General features: G+C 29.3%; 1 protein-coding gene across 1 annotated transcript; it reads left to right on the top strand.

The window, feature by feature from the left end:
• Positions 1-974: 974 nt before the first annotated feature.
• Positions 975-24785, top strand: AVPR1A (Arginine vasopressin receptor). Its single transcript, XM_051216116.1, has 10 exons — positions 975-1205; positions 9482-9620; positions 13193-13296; positions 16108-16213; positions 17290-17432; positions 19845-20193; positions 21206-21312; positions 22040-22137; positions 22323-22428; positions 24498-24785. Exons 1-9 carry the CDS (start codon positions 1080-1082, stop codon positions 22345-22347), a joined length of 1197 nt encoding a protein of 398 aa, XP_051066672.1. The 5' UTR covers positions 975-1079; the 3' UTR covers positions 22348-22428; positions 24498-24785.
• Positions 24786-26277: the final 1492 nt, after the last annotated feature.

Genomic DNA, 26277 nt, shown 5'->3' with positions numbered 1-26277 from the left:
TTCAATATCTTTATTGCGTCACTCATCATACTTGATCTTATTTTCAAGGGAATAAAATGAATTTATATTCTCTGCAGTCATTAGAAATCTTCAAAAGAAAAACACGAATTAAATTTAGTAATTTCAATAGTTGAGATCCCGAGTCATTTGAAGCTTGACCACCATGGAAAACCTAGAAGCACTGAACGGCCGTTTCGTCCTACCATGGTACTCTTCAGCAGTGCACATCCATGATCCCGCCAAGCGAGATTCGAACCCAGGACCTATCAGTCGCGCAGTCTAGCTTCAATTGACTCATGATCTCAACCACTGAAATTACTGTAATATCCACAAAACTCCTTCTGATATTAAATTTCTTACACAAGAAAGTCCTTTCATCATTAGTTTAATTGTTTTTGTTTTTTTTAACATTTTTTTTCTCATAAAATACCGAAAAGAATTTATAACTGGAATAGTTTAGAGAGAGATATTTAATTATGGTGTTGTTTAAACTATTCAAGAGGTTTTTCTTAATTTTTATTTAATATTTACTCATTGATTTATTGAAAATGTATATCATAAATATTGTCCGAAGGTTGAGTCGATTTACACTACACCACCATGGGAAACCTGGAAGCATTGGATGGCAGTTTCGTTCTACTGTGAGACTCCTTAGCAGTGTGCATCCACGATTCCAATATCCAGGATTCGAACCACGAACCTATCGGATCTATCATAAATATATTATTAAAACCGATCAATTTTTTTAATAAACACATTTAACAGTGCAAGTAACATTTTCTAATGATTAAATCTAACTAAAATTTAAATGACAATAACATATATTTAGTAAATATTAAAGTATACGATCTATTCTCAATCGAATAAATCTATCCTTTATTAAAATTCATTTTATTGGTAGACTAAATGATTATTTTTTAACCAATGAAATTGTGCTACTTTTATAATGCAGATTATAGAATTCCTAATATATATTTTTTCTTTAGTCAATGAAATTAAATCTAATGTTATTAATTCAATGAATAAATTACAATTATCTTTATTTATTTATTCATTAATTACATAACAACAATACCGTTATGTTGAATGATCAACTAAATATATTTTTAAATGTTACTGAGTCTAAGGATTTCAATTTAAGTCATAAAGACTATAATAATACAGAGGATTTGAAAAATAAAAAGGATGTTATTATAGATGAACATGTGAGTTATTTCATAATTATAAATTTTTAAAAGAATAATAATTTTCATAATTTCTAATCTCATTTGACCTTGTCAACATGGTACTTCTTGAAAGTTCATTTCTCTAATTTTTTTTTCCGGCTATTTTTATTAGTTAATTTGATCGATAAATATATCTGAAGAAGTAGATCATACTATAGACAACAATCAATACTGTCTTCGATGTAAATGACCTACCTCCCAAATGTTCTTTTTAAAATCGACCAATTCGTTTTGTTGCAAAAAACACAAAACCCTAGTTCTCAAATAAAAGATGAGTAGTTAAATTAAACATTTAACCATTCTGTTTAAAGGTAAAGTTGTCTGCTTTTGAAAAGAATTGTTCAGACTTCTTTACAAGAATAATAAATAAAATGGATGAATTAAAGATATTAATCACAATGGGATTGTAAATATGAAATAAACTGGAACCTCACAAAGGGGCACGAAGATCAGGTGAATTTCGACTACTACTTTAATGAGTACAAAATCTGAAAAAATGTTAATTAAGGATCTATGTTATCAGTACAGTACGTTAATATCTAAAAAGAAGACAGTACTCGGTGTAAACATTTTAGTGACTAAAAATGAAATATTTTTTAAGTTCTCCTCAGTATGTGATCGTAGAAAATTGTTCAAATTGGATATTAATTATAAAAATACACCATGGTAAAGTCAGGACAATAATTAAAATATCGTTATTGTTAATATCCATATTACCAGCGGAACAAATGGAAGTTGCGGCCAAAACGTTTTATTTATAAACTATTTCTCAAGGGCAAAACCAATGATAAACGTGATAAATTTTTGTCTATACATACAGAAGTTAGGCTGATTAACTTTCTTTGCATAAAATCGAATCTTTACAAAGTATTTTGGTTCCTTCATAGTAGATTTTATTTCTCGATTGTGCTGATTTAGGTGTAAGGGCTTTTTTGATAAATTTTATGACGTAATCATCATACTACAAGGTCAACATTAGTTTTATGATCAGCTAATTAATGTTGTATAAAACAATTTGCTTTAATACAACTTTGATCACAAGAATTTTTAATACAACTACATTTTACTTTATTGATAAGGCCTTTCTTCTAATTAGTAGACATTGAATGTTATTGAAGCGTCATTATTGATTATATACAAATGATAAATAATGATTAGTTTTGAATTTACATGATAGTCTCAAATTATATTAAGTTTACCTCACTATACTCAAAACTTTTATAAAGATCAAAATATAATATAATTTGATTCAAAATATTGATTCGTAACAATAGACGATGTGATTTTTATTCTCAATTCCCTAACATTGTCAAGCAGAGATAAATAGATCCACAATATCAAGTTGTTCAACAAGTGACGGATTTTTTTACTCAAGCTTTGAATATGTATATATATTTCACATGCCTTTGGAACGATTATTTCAAACGATTTTAAGAATATCTATGAGACAACTGTTTTTGATGAATGAATAACTTAAATTGTTTATTAACTTAAAACAAGATGTAAACTTTCGTTTTTTCTCTTTGTAAATATAAATAATGCCCTATGAATGACTAAAATGATTTTTAATTTTAATTTTACATTACTTTGACAACCAACACAATTTCTCAATTGTAAACTATAGATGTCAAAAAAGAAATCCCATTTAGACTCTTTTATTAATAATTTTGTTATCAAATGTTCTCCTTGTGAGAAATTTTATTATAGAGCTCATATTGGGAATAGGCCACCAATTAATTCAAATTCCCAAAACAAAATCTAAGACTTAAACACTGTTGAACTGGACGTGTAGTTTTTTAAAAAGTGTTTCCACCGGTATATCTTAGAACTCAATATACGTTTATGTCAAATTTCGCTTGAATATTGTTCATAAATAAATTACCATGATTATTCCAATCATTCATCCAGTTCAATGTGAAAAACGTTTTACAGTTAAGATTATTTATTATTTTAGGTGTCAGCTAGAATACCTTTATATATTTAAATTATAACTGACTCCCTTCAAATGTTTGGCCACAAAGATAAGTTAAATGAAAAAGTGAATTACACTCATAACGTGTCTAATCAGATTGTTTCCCTATTGCCTATCAGTTAAATCTTTTTTTAAAAATATAATTGTCACCTCAATAAAGTAATGAGAAGGTGAATGTTACCTTTTAGTTTTATTTCATTACCATAGTCACCTAGTAATGCACATGTATCAATTAGAAAGGAACATTTTAACTTATTTACATTGATTTATAGAATAAAAACTATATGGGTATTTTAATAAAGTTTTATTCAGATAAGATAAATTTGTTTAAAAGTTTACTATACAGGACATGTATTAAAATTAGGTCACTATAATGCTGATTTTCAACAACAACAAAAAAAAATAACAGAATATACTATCAATTCCTAATTTGCATTTATATTACAAAGATGGATTTTATTGATACATTTTATTAAAAGCTACGAAACATTTAAATACTGAGGTTATCAAGAATATCGTGATCATCAAATACATTAAAGAACGGTTACAAATAATGAAATAGAGTTTTCAGAATTTAACATTACTTGGAATTTCTCCTGATATATGTTTTTTTACTGTATATTCGGCAAAATTTAACACAGCTAAAATGTTAGTTATATGAACTTATGAATTAAAAAGTATAATTTCAATGGTTAAGATCATGAGTCAGTTGAAGCTAGACCACCACGGAAAACCCGGAAGCACTGGACAGCCGTTTCATCCTATTGTGGGACTCCTCAGCAGGACTGAAGGGCCATCCAGTGCTTCCAGGTTTTCCATGGTGATATAGTTTCAATTGACTCATGATCTTAACCATTGAAATTACTATAATATCCACAAAATCCATCTGATATTAATCAACATATGCTCACTAGTGACTGGCTTCACGAGGTATATCCTGGAGTTATAGTGACAAGTAGTGACCAATGGAGTTCAACCAGGTCTGTTGTGAGATAGTAACTCACTGAAGACAATGGTGGATGTGTCGCTCATTTTCGTGGATTAGTTGGAGTTAGACAATAACACCGTTGGATGCCGACTGGCTCAGTGGTCTAGTGGTTAAGTGCTCGCGCGCGAAATTAGTAGGTCCTGTGTGCGAATCTCGCAGGAGGCGAGGTCGTGGATACGCACTGCTGAGGAGTCACACAATAGGAAGAAACGGCCGTCCAGTGCTTCCAGGTTTTCCATGGTGGTCTAGCTTCAATAGACTCATGATCTTAACTATTGAAACTACTACAATCTCCACAAAACCCATCTGATATTAAAAAGTATAATATTGACAAATTCATTATGAAATTTAACAATTTGTTAATCACACTTGTAGAGCTTTAGATTTTCTTTTTTAGAATAGGATGAATATCATTTTTAGAAAATATTACCGACAGGTGACGCTAATATTATATCATCATCTATATAAATACTTTTCTGATTGATCAGCATAAAAAGGTTTAGATCAGTATAAAAACGTTTCGTTCTTAAATAATACTAGGAAACATACTGGATTTTGTTTTTAGATCTTCAGTCTAAAGAATAATGTTACATAGGAAAATACACAGTCATTTTATGTCTGGAAGATGTTCCTAATTTCGTTAATTACTAGTATTGATTACATTTGAATATTATTTTCATAGAAACTAGACAAAAATCTCGTAATTATATCTTTAATACTAGAAGAGGAATAGAAATCTATCTATAATAAGATTTATGTAAAGCAAATATAATTTTATCGGACTTATTGGACTATAATAATGTTCTTAAATTATTGTGATTAATCTATCATGGATTTTTCTTTTGTGTATTTTTTTAAAATTTTGAAGTAGCTTGTCCTTATAAACGATAATTTATATGATTCTTATTTAGCAAAACGTAACAAATAAGAACTGATCTTATAACATATTCAGATCGTTATTTTTTATGAATTTTCATTTTCATTTCAGAGAATAGTGACATGTTAGTGAAATTGGTTTTTAAAAGTGTTCATTCAGAACATAATTTTGCTAGTAGAGGTATTTCATGTCTTTAACTTACATATCATATATATTCTATAGATTACCTATCATAGTATATTTGAATTTGAAATTTTGTGTAGACGTGTTGTTTCGTATGAAATGCCAATAAGATAGATCTATAGTTTTATTAATATATTTATTCGTTGTATTTCCTAATTGTATATTTAGATCAGACATATGACAACATAATATGTATCTTGAAATGTGACTTTATTCATTATGCCTGAATGATTTTAACAGAATAAAATAGTATGTTATTCACCTGAGTTGATGTATACATATGTATTCCTTTAAAGGATCGATATACAGCTCTTTTAAGTTCATTTATCATATATCAGTTGTATAACATTTTATTGGGACTTCAGATAATAAATGGAATAATATTACATTTCTTAATTGTATATCACACTTCAAATCTGGAAATTATTTTTAGTGTTTATGACTAATCATAAGATCTTAAGGAAAATGTTCTATAAGAGAATAACAAATTTTGTGCTTAACAATAAGCTTGAAATTCATAACTAAAACGTCGTAGATAGCAGTAAACGAAATTTTCATTTTCTTCTTGGTTTAGAGCAATCCTCAAACCTACTCAGAGATGATGTAATTGATTGTCAGATAATAAGTATTCAGTTCGGGAGACTATGAACTATTCTAAAAGATTTTTTATGGTGTCTCAAAGTATTTGCTTTCAAGTCTTTTTTCTATAATGTTGTAATAGGAATTTGTCAAAGTTCAGTACGCCTCAGCAGTTTCAACTTATGTTTTCATACTAATAACTAGAATTAGATATGTAATTTGTTAGACGTTCATCTAAGCATACTGTTGAAGATTCATGTAACAATACGTTACATGAACCAACTGCATATTTTATTTTGTTCCAGTCACTCGTGTATCGTTTAGTATATATCAAATGACTAATCAAACGTATTTGAAATAAAACTACTTTAGTACTGGTGAATGTTGTGAAATAAAAATTTGAAACGAGGTTTGGAAAAAGTTAATTTAGACTAAGTAATTGTGAGTAAACTTTCAAGTAAATAATAAATAAATAAATAAATAAATGCCATGTCAAATAATTACATTCTATTCCATAGTTATATCCTTATAAGGTATCACTTTGCATACTATTAATTCAATACAGAAAGTTTAAATAGTCTTTATTATTCTATTAGAATATAAAACCGACTTACTTATCAAATGCTGGTTTTAAACGGAACTTGCGATTTAAGGCTATATCGAGGTAATCTGTACAAGTTGCACATATTCCAACAATAGGTTTATCACTTGCAGTCCTAAATAACAGTGTGAAGATACAAGTAAAACAACACCAAGTGATTGAAGTAGATCATATTTTAAATATATTAAAGTTAATTATTTTTGATAATAAATATTATTATTGGGCTACATACGTACATCTCATGTATCCGAGCCCTACAAATCTATTTGTACTTTAGCATTCATTTGATTGGATTTTTATAGCCTAGTCTACTAGTTACATATAATCACATTCTTCCATTTAGTTTCAATTCAGCCATTATTTTGCTTTTATTATCTAGAATTTGGATTAAATTTATAAAATTTAAAAATGAGTGGCCGCTATGTAAAGGAAAACGTCTTGTAGAGATGTTATCAGTTGTCCGTAGTTTTGTGTAACAATAAAGTTATCAGTTCTTTATCTACAATTTTGAATGTTTATTATGTAAGATTATTGTTCATTTCAACAAAGCACACCACAAATCAGATGTTCTTCAGTAGTAAATTATAATAAATCATTGATTTACTATATATTCAAACATGTAAATTTTTAGGTTATTATTTTTCGTAGAAAGTATAATATCTATTCAAACGTTCTTAACAACGACAAATATCTTCAGTTCATAACCTCGACAAAGAAATCTAGATAATGGATCTGTGCATATGAATAAATTATTTTAAAATTAAGACAGTGAAATCAAAGTGTACAAAGCAATGTAAACGTACAAGGTAATTTATTAACAATAAGATACAACTTTTTCTTGTCGTCATAGTTTTACCATATGGTATATGTTATCAGATATTATCATACAATATGTTCCAACTCTGTATCAACCTGATTATGCTTGTAAATTGATTTTCGTTCTGTAGTTATTTCTAAAACCTGTATTATCATTATTATTTACTAGTGAGATAAATATCATTCATTTTCATCTAATTATATTGAAATATTATTAAATAAAACAATATAACTCACTTCATAATTTAGATTTATTGCATTCATTTTTCAATCTACCTTCAAGTACGTTGTTCGATTTTATGATTATAATGAAATTGAAAATCTTGATATAAAAAAGTTACATGCAGAACATATACTCTTCAATAAATTATAATCGTAAAATATTAGGTTGAAAATCTCACCTTCAATCTATTTAAATGTTTTAAAAGTGGTGTATTAACACAATGGCCATTTATAACCAAAAAATCTAGAACGAACAAATATTCTTAAGAATTCATTAAAAAGTGGAAAAGTCTCAGTACAGCAAAGTTATCTCAGTCTATATTATGATTGTAAGTGATTTGCCCAGATCTTTTATGATCTGTTAATCAAATCTACAATTAAACATTCGTACTAGTGATCTGCATCAAATGATAGATACCCATCACGCACTCACTATGAGTCACCGTTCAAACTAGTTAGTGACTTGCCAACATATCTAAACATCAGTATATATATATATATATATATATATATATATATATATATATATGTTTCCGGCATAACCTTCATTTTCTACTGGTTTTGTTATACTTTATGTAGCGATACATAAAAGCCACTGCTCAATTATTTTTCACAATGATAAATTTACTGATTGTAGCTAAATCATAGATGGATGAATAATTCTATTTTAAGTTGGTCATAACTGTAGAAACTATCTGAAACAAATTGTTCAAACTCTGATGAATGTTAAGAAAATTCAATCTAATCATCACATAATATTCATTTCATTTGTTTAGTGAAAATGTAAACTTAGTTATGAAAGATTGGTAAACTTGATTATATAGTTAACGTGTGGGAAATGTATTGATCGTACCAAATAAATTACAAGTTTTAGCAAACATAAATATTTTAATTAGACATCTTTTATAATTTAGATACTAAACACCACTAACAATGTAATCAAGTACTAATTCAGTTATGTTTAAAATTCACTATGTAAAAACTGTGTTGCTAACGATTTATTGTGATAACGTTTTAGCTTTTGTTGTGTTGAAAATAGGAATATAAATTCACCTCTTATCTTACAGTTCAAATAGCTCATCAAACTGTTAAAATATTTGTGTAAACATTAATAAAAATGGGAAGCATTAACTTCACAGTTGATTGATCACTGGGTGGTAATCAGTCAGTTGTGAATATATCTCAGCCTGGATAGCCAAGTGGTAACATATCTGACTGTGAAGCTGGGTGACACGGGATCGAATCAATCAAGGAGCGTCAGTTCCCTCAAAGTTACTGGTACATCTTGCTGACGAGTGCCAAATAGCACGAAACCCGGGTCCAGGGTTTTCTGCTGACTACCTCCAAGCACCATCTGAAGAATTAACTTATTTGGCTAGTATTTACTGGTGTAATTTGATATAAAAACTTATTTGTAGGTCAAAACTCATTGTGTTCAATTTGAAGTTTGAATCCTATGCACGTTGCTAAGATAATGTCATTCATTCTCAAGTTTTTAATTAAGGTTGGTTGCTGGACATCAGTGGAACCAAGGCCGTACATTTTGACCACAACGGAACACCATTCAACTTTAATGAAACATAAAATTAACTATCTATTGTATATCACATTTGAATTTTCTAATTTTGGATGGTTTGTAATAAACCATGACTGTTCATGTTGCCGATATATTATTTAATCAACTACCAGATAAGCTTTTTCTTGTACAGAACAGCTTGCCTATATCTATGAACATTTAAATACTTACAAAAGGTATATAAATATTGTACTGAATAATTATTTCCTGTTCTACCTAATCTTATCTGACAAAAGATCTCATTCATTATATCTAAAAGTATAGGGTTATTATTAATTATCTTTTATAAACGACATTTGTGACAACAGTTATCAGGTTATTATACTTATTATGATTATAGTCAAGGAAACAATTATTTTGCATCATGACAATAGAATACCATTTTTAATTATGACTTTTTCTTATAATTAACAGGATTACCCTTTTTTTCTTTGTTTATAGCTACAATCTATTGGACTAATCATTTTATTGGTTTTATTCTTTACAATTGTTATTGGTAATTTGACTGTACTTGGTGTGATTTTTTCAAGAAAAATCAAAACACAAATGAAAATATTCATTATTAATTTAGCTATTACAGGTAAACATTTTAGTAAATATTCAGCTAACATTTAATTTAGTGTCGTTTTAAATTAAAAGGTTGGTTTTCATTAGTAAATAGGACGACAGGTAAAATAGAAATAATTTTAATGATTGAATTCATGAGTTGATCTAAGTTAGACCAGTGAAGTTTAATCCGTTGTTGGGTAGAGACAGTCATCTACCTCAGACAATGGATGAATGGTTGCGCAAGATCAGTTGAAGTTAGACATTTACACCGCTGATTCCCGACTCATTGGTCTAGAGGTTAATCGTTCGCGCATGAGACCGAAGCTCCCGTGTTCAGGATCGTGAATTCGAACTGCTGAGAAGTCCATACTAAAACGAAATGGATGTCCATTTCTTTCAGGTTTCCAATAATGGTCGGGCTTAAATCGACTCATGAATTCAATTATAAAAATTACATCGATCCTCATGATCCTTCATTCTGAAAATTGAATTACTATGATTAAAAATAACACATTTTATTTCGGTAATCGTATTCAAACGTTTAACAGATGAATCTTTATGTTGATCGCTATTCGGTTTGCCATCAATTATATCACTTAAATTTATTTTCTCTATGTGAAATAAAACAGACCATAGTGAATAGCTATCATTATTTTGCTTCATACCATTGAAAGCAACTCATCTTTTATTTACGCAGTAGATTTAATGCTTTGATGGTCTCCATCTAGTTCGCATTTATCTTCTCAACAGGAAGAATCAAAATTAGTTTATTAATTCAATAGTCAGTGAAATTTAACTCTCAAATGTGAATCCTCTAAAATATTTACAATTCATCTATCAACACAAGCAAATAACATTTCTAATAGATTTAATATGTTTGCTAAACCTCAATATATCACAGCTGCCTTATTTCTATCACTGTAACACTAACATTCACAACTTCTCAGCAGAGATACGAGAATCTATTCAAAAACGATTCACCGATGGAAACATATACACTGTTTTGTTGGTTTGTTTTTGAATATTATTTGAATTAAACAGTAACTTATATCGCCGATTGATATACACTTGCTCATTGTTACGTTATTCGGTGCATTTATATTTAAGCGAACCAAATATTTTTGTACGTATGTTGAACGACTTTACGAAATCGATTTCTATTCTATCATTTCAAAGTCAAATATGACAGTAATTATTTTGTTGGAGATCATAATAAGATTTAAGAAGCAAAGAAACTTGTTATACTGAAAACATCATAAGGAAAGAATAAGAAAAGAATGAATGCAATCTAGTCCTAAAAATTTTCCTTTTTACGATGGCATTTTTTAGGCTGTACAATCTTATTGGTGGGTATTATAATCAGACCACCAAAAACCCACTAAAAACAGTTAAACACTCCTAATTATTGAATATAAGAGTTTGTAAAAAATGAAGAGGTATTGTACTATTTAATAAGGTTATCAAAAACTATCAAGACATGCATATAACAGTTTGTAAACGGAAGAATGTTATTTCACTTATTAATGTATTCAAAACTATCAGCATAGGGTTGTGGAGATTGTTAGGTTTAGATTGATATCATGAATGGACCAATGCTAGACCACCACTGAGAACCTAAGAGAACTAGACGGCCATTTCGTCCTAAAATGGGATTCAATAGCAGTGCACATCCATGATTTCGAACGCGGGGCTCGGGCTCAGGATTTTTGGCCTCACGAAAGAACGCTTATCATTTGCGCACTAGTGACTAGATGAGAAACCGTGACTCACTGAAAACAATGGTGAACGATCGAGCAGTATCGTGGATTGACTGAAGCCAGTCGTAACCATCATTGGATGCTTACTCAGTGGCCTAAAGTTTAAGCGTTTGAGCGCGAGGCCTGAGGTCTCGTTTTCGGAATCTTGAGTTCACACTGCTGAGGGGTCCCATACAAGGACGAAAAGAACGTCCAATTCTTCCAGATTTTCAATGATGGTCTAACACTGATCTATTCATGATATCAGTCTAAACGTACTCAAACCTATCAAAAGTTTGTGTAATAGTTTTCAAGTTAATAAGAATCATAACGCCAAAGACGAATGTTCAATTCACAGCAAAGAAGAAAGTAAATAACAAGATAATAATTGGTACTTACAAGTTCCAAAAGTTAGGAGTGGTATGTCGATTAAAAAAAGAATGAGCTGAACATGGATCTTTTGCGCACAGTCGTCTAGCTACTGAATGGACTAAGCTTTTCTTTCTACTCAGTTATAAATTGGCTAATTGCAACTATTCACATGATGTCATATAAATCAGCCTATTGGAAGAGAACATAAACGAGATTCCATTGTAGCACCATCTATTTTTCTACAAAAATCATTTTTAAGTCTGGGATGCTTGTTAAAAAAAACGTTTGCATATTTTAAAGCTAGTAACAATAGAGCAGATGAACTTTAGAGCACTATTAAATTTAGATATCACGGTTCGGAAAAGGTTTCAAGTTGAAAATGTGACCAGGCATTTAAACTGTGTATATTGTTTATCATGAATAATCACCAATCAAATAGCAATTATAGGAAACATGTAAAATAAGCTTCTTATCAATAATCCGACATTAAATGTTTTCGTCAGAATATTGTGTCTTTGAACAATTACCAACAATACTTAAGGTAATTCGTAAACCAATGTCTTCAGCAAACAAAGTTTATAATAACCTCCATTTAATTATAGTTTGTCTCAAGGGTAAATAACGGTCACTGTACAATCAACTTTTATTTTATTAGATATCACATGAAAACCATTAAGTCAATGTTTACGATTGCAGAAAGTTCGAAATGTTTGAAATTTTTACTTACCAGTACGATATATTGAATAGTCTGAATAAGTTGAATGGCAACTTTGAAAATCTTTGAACAGTAATTTAACTTATATTTTAGAAGCAGTTTGGCGCTTGAGTCATTTAATTTAGCCGTGATTAATGATGAAAAGAAATTCAGATACAACAATGTTTTGCGATATTTGCTGATCATATCTGGGTTCACTGAAAAATCTAACATAAGTCAGAAGCATTTGTAAAAGTTTATCAAATAATTTACTAGTTCGAATAATAGATCCTTATCTATATTCAATAGACTTGTTTTATAGATTGATTTTATAATAAAAGTATATAACCATTGTTATCGACTAGATGTCCTGAGTCGCATTTACATGGAATTGACCAAGTATACTTACTTTTGAAGAATTAACACATCTTTTAATTATAATTGGCTTATTCTTATACCTAAAACTTTGACAAAACATAGCAAACAAAAAGACCGCTAAACTTGTGTGAGGAAACTATTTTTGCAAGTGCATAATAACTTGGTTTTCAGCTGCCGTCATGATTATAAGACTGAATTTTGTGAGGAGAGTGTGAACCTTTCTAAACATAATGAATCTTATGTTCATACTATTTTTCAGTTCTGATGTAGCCTAGTAAAATCGTCTTTTAAAGGTATAAAGCATACCAGATAAAAGAAATTCAACTCTTTTGAAAACGTCATATAGGGATTTAAGCATGATTATTTTTTATCCGATCTTTATTAGCACAAATTGATTCTTCCTATTATTCTTATTTTCTATAGATCTCTTTGTAGCCCTCGGTGGAATCTTACCGGAAATAATTTGGAATATCACAATTGTATTTTATGCACCAACATTTGTTTGTAAACTAGTGAAGTATATGTCTGTAAGTGATTATATTTTATATTCACGATTTCTTCCTTTTATTGTCAGTATAGATAAGTTAATTTAAGAATTACAAAATTTCTAGATCATTGGGGAAGTAGAACCTAAACACAAATCTGTTTTATGAGAGAATAATTTATCTAAACATTGATGTTATATATAAGAACTTTCGTTTAAATTTGAACGAATAGTTTCACAATATTTGGGCGCCGAGTTAATGTGAGTCATTAAAGAGGAATAATATATATTTTCTGAACGCCCTACAATTAGGACTTTTCAGACTTATTCAGACCTAAACAAAACTTTTAAATTATTTCCTACATCATATCAATATCAACCATTTCATGGTAAAAACATTAGCCATAACTAACAATTTTTATCCAATTCCATTTCAAGATCTTTATAATTTAACTGCTTGTTTAGTAACTCCGAAAATTCATTTTATAATGTTCAGAAAAGTCACTGTCATTTAAAAAAATTTTAAATATTGTCCATCATGAACTAAAAATTTAAGAATGGAAAACTCTCATTCTGATTCATTAGATATTTAGATTCATTTATCCAAATAAATTTAAAAGTAAGAAATCCAGAAACAACAATTCCCACACTATGACGAAATGGCCGTCCAGTGCTTCCAGGTTTCTCATGATCGTCTAGCTTTAATTGACTCATGGTCTCAACTATTAAATTGCTGATGTTTATTTTTTATTGAATTATTCTATCATGATTTATAGGGAAATTTCCGAAAGGATACAACATAGACAACACATTATGTAGTAAATGAGAACACAAGTAGGGACAATCGAATATATTTGAATAAAAAATACAGGGTATCTTAGTAAAATTTGAGAACCATACGGTAAATACTTCTCGAAATGTCAGTCAATTGTATCAGACTTCATTGTTTCTGTATTTCTATGCCAATTGCTCTCTGTTACCGTTCTTTCCTCCTCGATCTTCTCGATCATCCTGACTAGCGTTATATACTACCTTTGTCGATCTGGTAGCACACACCACAGTTATATTGTAAATATATCATCTATATAAAACAGAATCAGTTATTTACTGTACATCATTCAAGTATAACCGCTTAAAAATATAATTTTGATTAAATAAAAAGTCACAGAAAATGTTTGTTAGATATGAAAAGAAAAAAATGGCAAATGATTTCTGTTAAGTTTGAACTATTTTAAATACTTTGTACGGAAATATATTTTCCTATATATTTCATGTGAATATTAAATCGTATTCTTTATTAAACCTCCTTAATGCATATTATATATCAACCAAGTTATTTTGTGAGAACAATGTTCTTGCATATGAAGTAGTACTGATTAGTAAACAGAATCTGGAATGGATTGTTTAGTTGTAGGACGTTATTTACATGAACCTTTGGCTCAGTAATTAATAATCACATAGACGCTCCAAGACTTAATTCGTAACACTGCATATGGCAGAAGTAAATCAGAGAGTCAAGCTCCAATTTTTAAAAGTATTGAAAAGTTTGATCCTTCCTTTATTCAAAAGCTAGAAATCTATGATTAATTGTTATGGTTAACATCACGAATATATATATATATATATATATATATATATATATATACCTACTTTGAATGAATCTTTTATTGATAAGAGAAAAAATAACTCGGATACCAGTGTAATTTGGAAGTATATGTTTCATTCGTAGAAATCAGCAGATAGACGATAATAGATAGATGCATAGCTGAAAGTTACTACCGGCCAACTCAAGTAAATAAGTTTGCGTTTCATCTTATATGATTCTCATAAACAAGCAGTGTTATAGATAAATGAATATGAACAAGCATGCAAAAATGCTCATCTGTGAAAACTCAAAATCATACACGCATATAAGTTACAACATTACGAATACGAATACAAAGATCAGACATGTTCACACAACGCTTTGCACCGATTTGTCAGATCAATTGATAATGCAACTGCCGATTTGATTTAATTTTTATTGTTCCAAGTTTATAACGAACCGTTTATCTTGACTGTAAGTACTTATAAAATCCGCAATGTATGGTTAGATTAAGACTTTAGGCTAAAATCCATTTTAAGGTCAGATGTGTTAACAATAGGAAAACCAAATAAATATGATACGAAAGAGGGGAAATATTATGTTAGATTTATTGTGATAACAGTATTGAAAAATATCACGGAATGTTTAGCAAGGAAAAACACAGGGAAGCATTCATTACCTGGGGTTTTCATGCAATAAATTTATAAGACAGACCTGATAGAGTGACCCCAAATATGATCTTATATGACCAACTTTGCAAGTAAATAAATTAATATATTTGTAATATCCCAATGAGTAGAAAAATTGAATTTTCTGATGTTTCGTGACTCAGTTTAGGCCACTTCTTCAGAGAATAAATAATCAAATCAAAATTAATTTAAACTTGGATTAAATTTGATATATATTAATTTATTTATAACAATCTACCCAATTTATTCTAATTTATCAAGTCAAACCTTGGTAATGATACTTACAATTTTGAAAGTGTTTACGTTTATATGGACTTAGTATTTTCAACTGATAATAATTACTAATTCTAAAATAACCTATCTACGTATTCGCAAATAAATTGGTTATTATAATATAATACTTGCCGATTTATAATTTGGAAACTGATGACAATGTCAATGAAAACAAATGTTTCTGTCTGACTTTTGAATATTCAATTGTTTATCTCTGAAATGTAACCGACAAATAGATTCAATATGCATGATTATTATGATTTCGAATTCACTGATAAATCATTGTTTTATTGTCAATAACTTCCAGACTACCATAACATACGGAAGCTCTTTCGCATTAATAGCGTTAAGTATTGATCGTGCAGAGGCTGTATGTAGACCGCTCCGAGCTACCTCATCGAAATTTAGTAAAAGTAAGTGTTTTACATATCTGTTTTTTAAACCTAAGTAAAAGAGGGAATTGATTTACATTCATAGACAATATTTCATAAAATCTTTCAAAATAGCGAAATCCGTCATAAAAAAACATTCCCCGAAACTCATTCTCGCACTGATTTGATCGATTTGAACAAAACTACAACGCATTTTTAACGTTCAAAATAGTTGTTATCTTTATAACTGCATTCATATTTATAACCACTTGTCTTAACTGAAAGCAGTAAACAACTGAAAAGTACTGATAAAATAAATAATCTATCCGTAGATAACAACTTTTGCAAATTTGTGAATATAGACTATTTCAACAGCTCAATATCATCTTACTTTGCTTAGAAAAATGTTTAAATCAGTTGCTCCAGAAACACTGCTGAAGATAAGTAGATGACGATTGTTATATTCCTATTAAAAAATAGACGGTGATACTCATTTTGTATCATCTTATATTTCCTAGTTCAATTCTTTATAGAGTCTTACATGCGTCTTGCTGAGGTATCTCAAACCAAAAAGGATCTTGTCTGATGTGCTATCTTGTTTTCAACTGTTGAACAGTTGAAGTTTGTTCCTAATGTAAACTATGTTTGAGGATAATTTACATTAATCTACATAATTAAACGACTACATCTTGCTGTTCATATCTCCATATTACGTTCATGATACTTACCTTACAACTTATAAAAAGATTTTTAAGCAGGCAATATTATTCTATGAGACATTATTTTCTCTGAATAGGAATACTGACCTTGTGGCTTCTGGTGAATACTTCAAAAAATAGCGTAGTTATTTAGACTGGAATAATTTGAGGGTCGCCGTTACACAATATTTAAGCATTCTGAAAAGTTTTTAAATCATAGGTAAATTTATGATTACTTCTTAAGTTACAATACTAATCTTGCTGTGATGTAGTAAAACCACATCTTAAATAGATAATGAAAACCAAAACCTTTTAGCCATCAGATAGGTAGTTTTTTCTAGGATCATTATGTTTTTCTGTATCAGCAAAATTCAAACTCTTTACCAGCTGTGTTTTTATTTCTCTATTGTTATTTTGAAGAAACACATGCCCTCATGTTAATCGGATCTGCATGGTTAGCAGCAGTGGTATGCGGTATACCTACAGCGTTGCTAGCTCAAAAAGTTTATGAAGGGACACAGTATGAAAACTGTCGATTCGACTTTAGCAGAATTAGTCCACAAGTAAGTTTACACATAGGTTAAGCAGATGTCAGTGAAGGCATCATAAGTTTTGTGTATGTATTAAATGAAATTTTCTTGAATGCTTTTTTAAACCTGGTTCAATATGCAAAAAACTGTTTAATAGTAAATCTGATTATCATAATGTAATCCGTTATTATTTGTAAATTCACGAAATAACTGGAATTATTTAACTCTAAAATGTTGATATGATGACTGAAAATCAAGCTTCATAGTCAAGCCTTAATTTAATTATTGTTTAGGTCACTTGAGAAACGTTCACTTCTTAAATGCTTATGTTTTAAAAGACTTCTACATTTACTGATTTTTTTGTTAAGTATTTGTATATAATGCTGTTATTTTACTAAATGTGAATTGATTTGCTGAACAGTTTATTGAATGACTTTCAGTGGTGATTTTACGGGTGTAATATTATATCATTTCACTGTGTATATCGATTAGTAGTTTTATTCATCTTTTTAACTATTAAAACGTACATCGTTGTCAGAATTCAACTGATTCTATGAAGTCAGTTATATATAAAATTATGGGATGGTGTAGAAGACTTTTACCTCAGGTGGATGATTTTGATCTCCTAATAGGAGATACAACCAAAACAAAGAAGTAAACAATGACAAGTTTAAGGTCAACAAGAACCAATCAACATCGGGGTCTACAGGACAACCTGTGAACCACATATGAAGAAATGCGAACGCCTCACTTCTATCTGACGTTTGTGCTGATGATGTCGTTCAGAAGAACGAGGAAAGCTCCACAACCAAACTATCCAGCTCAGAGAACAAAACTCCATCAAAATATGTAAAATTAAGAATAATCATATTTAATATTATTAGTCCACATAAATCATCATTAATTGTCTGAATTATATAGGATTCATACAGAGTTTGGAGACGGTAATTACACAGGTTGTTAGAACATATGTCCGAACTGCATAAAATATTGTTGATGTGAATGTAAACATAAATTTTTATCTCCTTCTGTTTGTTTAATTTCGGGAAAAAAAGACAATTATATCATAATTCAGTTAACCCATGTGTGCAAACTAAAGATAAACGTTGTACTATATTAAGGATTTACGTAGACTATTAAGTAGTTTTCAAGATCATTTATTTATTTTAAAAATTATTAGCAGCACACCATACACTTAAAACCGGTTACAGAATACCTATAAAATAAGGAAGTTTTCAAATAAGATCTCAATGAAAATTACTTTGTATAAATTTTAATGTAATTCATTCTTCTAATGGAAGAAATTCATCTATTAAAACAGGAATAATAAGTTAAAACTGATTAAATATTGATAACGAAGATAACCGATAAGTAATTGTTTAAATACTAACAAACCAAGTATCAGAATGTAAAGTAAGACGTCAAACAATTGAATATTTACTTCGATACAAAAAGTAAAACAGTCATGCTTGACTGGACGTCAGAGTACACTTTGAGGTAGTTTCTGAAATTATTCATAACTAACTAATAACCTATCAGAGGAAGCTCTTGAGGTTTATAGAGTTTTCTAAATATTTACTTAAATCCGTATAGTGTCATAGATTTATAACTTGAACCCCCGAAAGTTTTCTGGTCTTTAATGGCATTAACTAGTAATAGTCTGGTCTTTTGAATAGAGATTTATAGATACATACTGTTAGTCGATTTTTATTGATCTCATAATAATGTGGTTTGTGTCACAAAATCGTGGTCATATGGTTTGTACATGTTATCCACGTTTTAGTTTAGATCACAAAAGTAAGGAGCTTACCACTAGCTTGATCATTTATTTCGTATAATTAGTAAAGTGTAAAGTTCTGAATCGAAAAACAATTCATTTCTTCGAAATAGAAATGAAATTAATATTTTACACTAAATCTTTCGGATGATAATTCCTGTTTACTTTGCAGACAAACATAGGTTCTTATACCACTTTCAAGCGGTGTCCTCAGATACACCTCTTAGTAGTCACGCATTTTGTGTATATAATATTATATAAGGCTGTCTTAAAAATATTTAGGAGAGTTATGAGATGAAAAATTAGCTAATTATGAATCCCTTGACTGCTCGTTCGGATTACTGTTACCATGTCTGTCAAAGTTGTTTACAATTAAACCGAAACTAGGTGGCTTTCAAAAAGTGCGCTTCACTGATATGATTAGTCAGTTATTGATTATGTATATCAAACAATAGTCATCTCCTGGTATTCATAAGCCACTTAAGATGATTAACAAACCTATAAAATTAAATTTTTTTCACAAACGTGATGATATCTGAATGTTAATATTTCAAAATAGATCATTCACAAGTTTTATTTTCATCCTAACAGTTTATTTCTGAACCGAATTATTTTCAAGTCATTTTTTTTCATCAAAACAATGTCGGTTGTTTTCTTTTTAATTTTAGGCCTATCTAACCTCTATAGCAATGTCAGTTTTTGTCATACCAGCATTTATTATAGCCACCTGTCATATTATCATCGTAATTAAAATTTGGAGTGCATCCAAATCTCGAAAATTCAGAATAAATGATCTACCAGATTTGCGTCAAAAGCGATCTCAGGAAAAACATCTAAGCAATCCACTTTCTGTAACTACGATTTCTATATCAAACAAGAAGCTAAGTGAATTGTCACTCGATAAAAAGAGTCTGCGAATTGGACTATCTAGACGTATTAACCGTAAACATGTACATTCCAGTTGTATATCCCGTGCTAAAGTGAAAACAGTCAAAATGACTTGTCTGATAGTCTCAAGTAAATAATTGAATTAATTTTTTTCAGATTTATATATGATTGAATGTATTTATAATCTAGTTCCTTTCTGAACTGGACAGACGTTGATTCAGTTAATATGAACAATGTGATCTTGACAGTTTCTTAATATAATGTTTTTATGTCTTAATGAAATTGTCTTAACCCATATAACTCTCGCTTTAAGTATGAACCTACTTCAATGTGTATTATGCATTAAATTAGACCTTAGTGCTACTGATACCTTAGTAACAAAAATTCAGTGGAAACTGTAGAACGTCACTGTACCATTTACAGCTGAATCATTCGTCAAAAATGTGGACGTAAAACCTACTAGCAAGTGTTAATAAAAATATCATAATTTTAATGTCCCGGCGAGTAGAAAAATTAGATTTTTGAATTTTCTGTCGTTTCGTGACCCAGTGTAAGCCAATTCTTCAAAGAAAATTATCAAGACAAACCTTGGTAATGACACCTAAAAGCAAATGTGATTATTTTCATTGTTTGTAAAATGTTCCAGAACATCTGTACTAATTATTTATTGATTAAGAATCTATATATTAATAAATACGAAAATATGGGAAGCAATGAATATTAAACAGCTTTTATGGATCATAACTTATCTGGTAAAAGCTAATACATGATGTCTGTATCGCAAACTAAACATATGGTCCGTGAAATTATCTGAAGATGACAAAGTAATTACTGTAAATCTAAGTAAATTCACCAGACAAGTCAGAAGAGTCGATGTACATAAAAAAATAAGTGAACTTGTCATAATTTTTAAAATAACTTTGAGGAATATCAAACAAAGCAATAGCCAAAAGGCAAGGTCGAGATTACAAATTCCTGAAATGTATTGATATTTACTTCCTTTGTAATCACATTAACTTTGGAGACATCCAAGTTAGATTTAATCGTTAACTTGTATTACTTCATAACCATAATTTGTGATTAATGGATAGAAATGTATTTTAAAACGAAACAATAATTTTACTTATGTTTTATCACTTAGCTTATGTGATTTGTTGGTGTCCATTTATGGTATGGAACTTAATGGTTACTTATGGATATATGAGACGATATGCTCCATATTTGATGAAATATTCACCAATTATTCAAGTTAGTTTTAAAAATACATCTTCCTGTATAGCATAATAAATAGTCTTATTTCACTTTCTTGGATTTGAAAAACATTGTCTCAAAAATGATTTCATTATCTGTGAATATGACTATTTATACATTTCGCACTTCTGTAGTTAAGTTTATCTTTTAGAAAATGTAGTTGCACGTCTTTGGTTTAGATAATTAAGTGCCGTCTTGTCACGGTCGAACTGTGAATACGTGACTACTTTTATGGTACAACTTGAAGAATAAAATCACTTAACCAATTTATAAATGTTTACAGGAACAATTCCAAACATTTAACTACTTAAAACTGGGACTAACTATTCAATTTCTCCTTACTTATTAGTTAATTAATTAACTGATGTAAAGTACTACTTATATGCATTCAGTTTTTCTTACATCTTAATTTCAAGAGAGTATTAGCATTAAAGATCATAGATAAAATGAATCACGAGGTATTGAGTTTACATATAACAACTGTAAAATATCATCTTGCATGCTCTCGCTTGTTAGATATGATAAAATACCGTAGGTGAAGATTTGTGTAATTCATGAATATTGAATTTATATAACTATTTCTATTATAGGAATTTGACAAATGAATTAACATGCATGTTTCATTTTTTACAAATTAATACACTACTCACTGTCGTCCACTTTTATTTAGACATTTGATCGTATTTTCTCTATAACTTTATACTACTCATTTTAACTTGTTAAGCATTTGGTACCACTGAATTCAACAGTAAACCCTGCGATATTTTGGATATTCAATGCAGAAAACTTTATTCGGAGACGAAGAAGAACAACTGGAATAGTGTAAGAAAATTTTTAATAAACTGTTGCTCATAAGACAATTCAACTTGTTGTTTAAATAATAATATATCGCAATGTCCACCCAATACCGATTAATTAATATCATACTTTATAATAGCAAGCACAGAGAAACCTAATTAAAAAGTTAATGTTGAAGTTCTTAACTTTTCATTATATTTTTTTTCAAGTGTGACAGATGCAACGAAATTTTGAACTAACCTACGGTAATTCCTGTTAGTCTCCTAATTCCTACAATATGTACCAAAAATATAGGTCAAAAAGTTGTTTCAAACGGTAAGTCATTTATTTCATGTTTTTCTTCTACTACAAAATTCTTTAGAGACTGATTAAAATCATAGGAGCTAGAAAACTATCCATTTTCTAGGTTTATATATATATGATTTTGCTCTGGTCCAGTATCCTGTCTTCACTGTAACATTAAGCTATCTATGCATAAATGCTAGTATATCCTCCCAAATTAGTGTCACCGTATACATTTGTTTGAAAACTTTAAATATTTTCGTAAATAATGAGATCTAAGGGAGAATTCATATTTATTGTTTTCAAGTACTTTGCTTATTGTAACTTATGCTTAGGTTTCATAACTAAATGTCTGCGTATAGCTGATGAAGGAAAACAGTGCCTACTGAACATAAATATCATACTGGAAAAAGATATACTAGTCCGGAATTCTTAAATATCTTATTTCATTTGTCTCAATGTCATAACGGGACGTTGATTAAACTATTACGGAAAATATGAAATTTTCCAAAAAAGTAGACTGGTCTCATCTTTCATCAAGTTAACAATTGTACATACGATGATTGTTGGGAACTCGAACATGTCAGTGATTTTCATACATTGTCATATTCAAATAATTAACCCATCTTGATGTGATTTTAGCTTCCACTGAAGATATCTGGTACTTTGAATATGATTTGTTGTCTGCTGATGACAGGTGACAGCTTTTTATTAAATTTTTATAATAGATAAGAACCATCAAAACTTTTAATGCTAATCAATTATTCGATGGATAAACAAATAGAAACATTAAAAAAACAAGTATATTTGTAATATTTCATTGAGTAGAAAATTCAATTTCCTGCGTTTAATAGCTTAGTATCTCAGAGGATATGTTTATCTAATTATAGATTTCGATGAATGACAGGAATTTATATTCCAGTCTTAAATACATAAGTGGTGTAAAGCTTAGGTTTCCATTCTTATAATGACAGCTAATGTCAAGGAGAATGGCTAGCATCTGAGTGTTTTCTTGCGTTGTAGAATTCAATAATCTGTCCGACATTGTAGGAATTGATTGGTAAGTATGGAGTAATTTTTTGTCTGTTAGGAATATTATGGTTTAACACGTATCCACTCACCTTGAAAGTTACAATATGAACCATGAACAAATTAGTTATGATGTTGGGATCATAGTGATTAAATAAGGAAAAGGCTGATTTAGTCACTTTCCAAACTTAAGTGAAGCATAAATTACATAACTGTTGATTGTATGAAGGACTTTTACTTTTTTAGAGTTTTAATGAAACAATACTATGTGATTGATTCTTTGTTTCCTACACAGATAAGGTTTCCTTACCTACTCTCATCAATCGGGAGTAAAACTCGTGTTTATTTATCGGTTGCAAACTCCATTTCACAAACTCAGTCAACGATTTTATTACATTTCTATCTCGTAATGAATTTAATTAATTTTAAGCCCGTTCAGAATTTGCGGTATGTTAATACTGACCTTTTACTCAAACATATGAACGTGACATGTTCACTAAAATTGTACAAGCAACAAAGGTAAAATAAAACATATTTACATATGGATATAGAAATAATGCTAACAACCTTCCTGTATTCTGTAACATAAAGAGAAATAATAAAATTATCAAGATATTACTTTAAATAACTATAGAAACTAATCTTTCATACTGAAAGCTTGAAATTAAAATTTTCTTTCATTTGTTCTATTTAAAATCATAGTCAAAATGAATTTCCAAGTCGTAAGTACTTACCGAAGATTCATTATTTACTCTGACATATCATAAAAGATACAGTAAATAAACATTATTGTGTCAGTCAACAAAAGAATTTGTCTTAAACTTATTTGTTCATTATGAATAGTAATCCATTTTGTATTGCCTCATCGAACATTCCATAAGTTTTCATCGGATATAAAATTGCTCACAATATATTTAGGTATTTTTTAACACTTATATGGCAGGCATAGTAACAATTATTGATTGCAGTACAATCGTTTTCTTTCTTAATGCTTTTAATAATTCTGTAATACAAACCAATCAATAACAGTTTATTAAATAACATATGATTTATTTATTTTTGTTTTTTATTAGTTCACGTTCGAATCAAACGTTCATAACGGGAAAATATCTTGCAGTGAAATGTTAACAAGGCATATCTCTTTATGATTTAAGAAAAATCAAATTATTTTGCTTTCTTTTTTAGATTTAATGAAATTGTATTTATTTGTAAATTGTCTGAAGTTAGAGAAGATTTGTTGTTAGTTGTGTAGACAAACGTTTTTTTTTAAACAAAATATCGAACATTTCCACTTTTGAAAATAATAATGAGTTAGCCATGATGCGAGCTGATATTGTGAATAAATATAGCAGTAATAAAAAGTTACTGTTTTATCGGTTGAATAAATTGAAGCGTGTTTTTATCAGATTGTACTAAGATAAAACTACCAATTTTAATTGTCATATGAACAAACTAGTTACACAGATTAAACATTCGAATGTCTCATACTCTTGCTTCTAGGAGTTTAGTACAGATCTACAGTACGTGCGTAACAAGGTACGATTGAGCTACTCCCATATGATCTATACTGTTGGTTAAATCAATAATGGCAACTAGTACACAACACTGTAACACTTGGCCACTAACACAGAACTAAGACGAATTGTAAGAAAACATGTTATTGATAGTAGCGTACTGAAGACAAAATCAAATGACACAACTCTATTGGTAACGTAACGAAAACATAACCTTCAAGCGCTCAGAAATTTAGTAAACTAAAAGCAGTACCAAACAAGTATCAAAAAGTTAAGTTCATTTGCGATATTAGGAAAACAGTACTTAAGATTAACATTTCTGCTAAGATTTTAGCACTGTAAGCAAATTTTGTGTAACCTAATTGCTTTCGCAGAATCGCAGGATAATCTACCCAATGAAGTTTGACGATTAATAAAAAACTATCACAGTTAATCAGATCAAAAATTGAACTTTCATGTTGCGTGATAAGTTTTATAAACGAAGATTATTGAATGATGGTAAGATTTGAGTTTTCAACAATAAAATACACTTGACGATATTACGCTATTAGTGTTAATTACCGGATTTCCTATACATTAATTTAAAGAACAACTCAAGCAAATTATAAAATAATGCATGCACTGCAAGTGTAAAATTTTTTATATTTAAGTAAAATAAACTCAGTAATTATAAGAAAACAATGTTTTCAAAAGCCATTTTTATTGTAATTAATTCTGTCATAAAATTCTAACTAATTTTTGATAATATTCGGAAAACAACACTATAAGGTGGTATTCTTTTATTTCACACGTTTCATCTTGATTAAACTGAAAGATACCTGTTTATTCATCCTTTAGTATCCTTATCAAATATCTAAGTGAAAAACTTATCTTTGGGGACAGAAGTCTATGACATAAATGAAAAAATTTCACAAATATAATTCACACAAATGTTTAACTCGAAAATTTAATCAAACAAACTTAGGATAAAGTCCAATCACTGACCAGGAACTTTAATGTTTTAAATCTACTCTTCTCGATAGCTTCAACCAATATATGAGCACAAAGTAACAGGTAAGGGTTTTCTAACAAAAAAAAACAAAAATCAACTTGAATTTACTAACAAAACACATCCAGACAAAGATTAAGGTTTAGTGCTGTTAGACTGTAAGATCTATGTCAACAAAATGTAAAACTTGTCAGACAACACCAAATTCTTCAAATAAATCAATGAAAGGATCAAAAAGCAACTGAATGTGGTACTTAAGAGAGTGAAAAGTGATCATGTAACTAAAGAAGATATTTACGAACGTATAAAACGAACAAGGTCACTAGTATCTACGGCTATATGGTTTGCCTA

The sequence above is a fragment of the Schistosoma haematobium genome, chromosome 4 (assembly GCF_000699445.3).
Source record: "Schistosoma haematobium chromosome 4, whole genome shotgun sequence".
In the NCBI taxonomy this organism is placed as follows: Eukaryota; Metazoa; Platyhelminthes; class Trematoda; order Strigeidida; family Schistosomatidae; genus Schistosoma; species Schistosoma haematobium.
Note: the sequence above shows the minus strand (reverse complement) of the source record. Positions and strands in the feature narration are given on the sequence as shown.

Excerpts from the sequence above, each read along its gene's own strand:
- AVPR1A (XM_051216116.1), top strand. The coding sequence starts at position 1,080 with ATGTTGAATGATCAACTAAATATATTTTTAAATGTTACTGAGTCTAAG. Across the intron at positions 13,297-16,107 it reads AACTAGTGAAGTATATGTCT|ACTACCATAACATACGGAAG; the intron begins GTAAGTGATTAT and ends AATAACTTCCAG. Across the intron at positions 16,214-17,289 it reads CTCATCGAAATTTAGTAAAA|AAACACATGCCCTCATGTTA; the intron begins GTAAGTGTTTTA and ends GTTATTTTGAAG.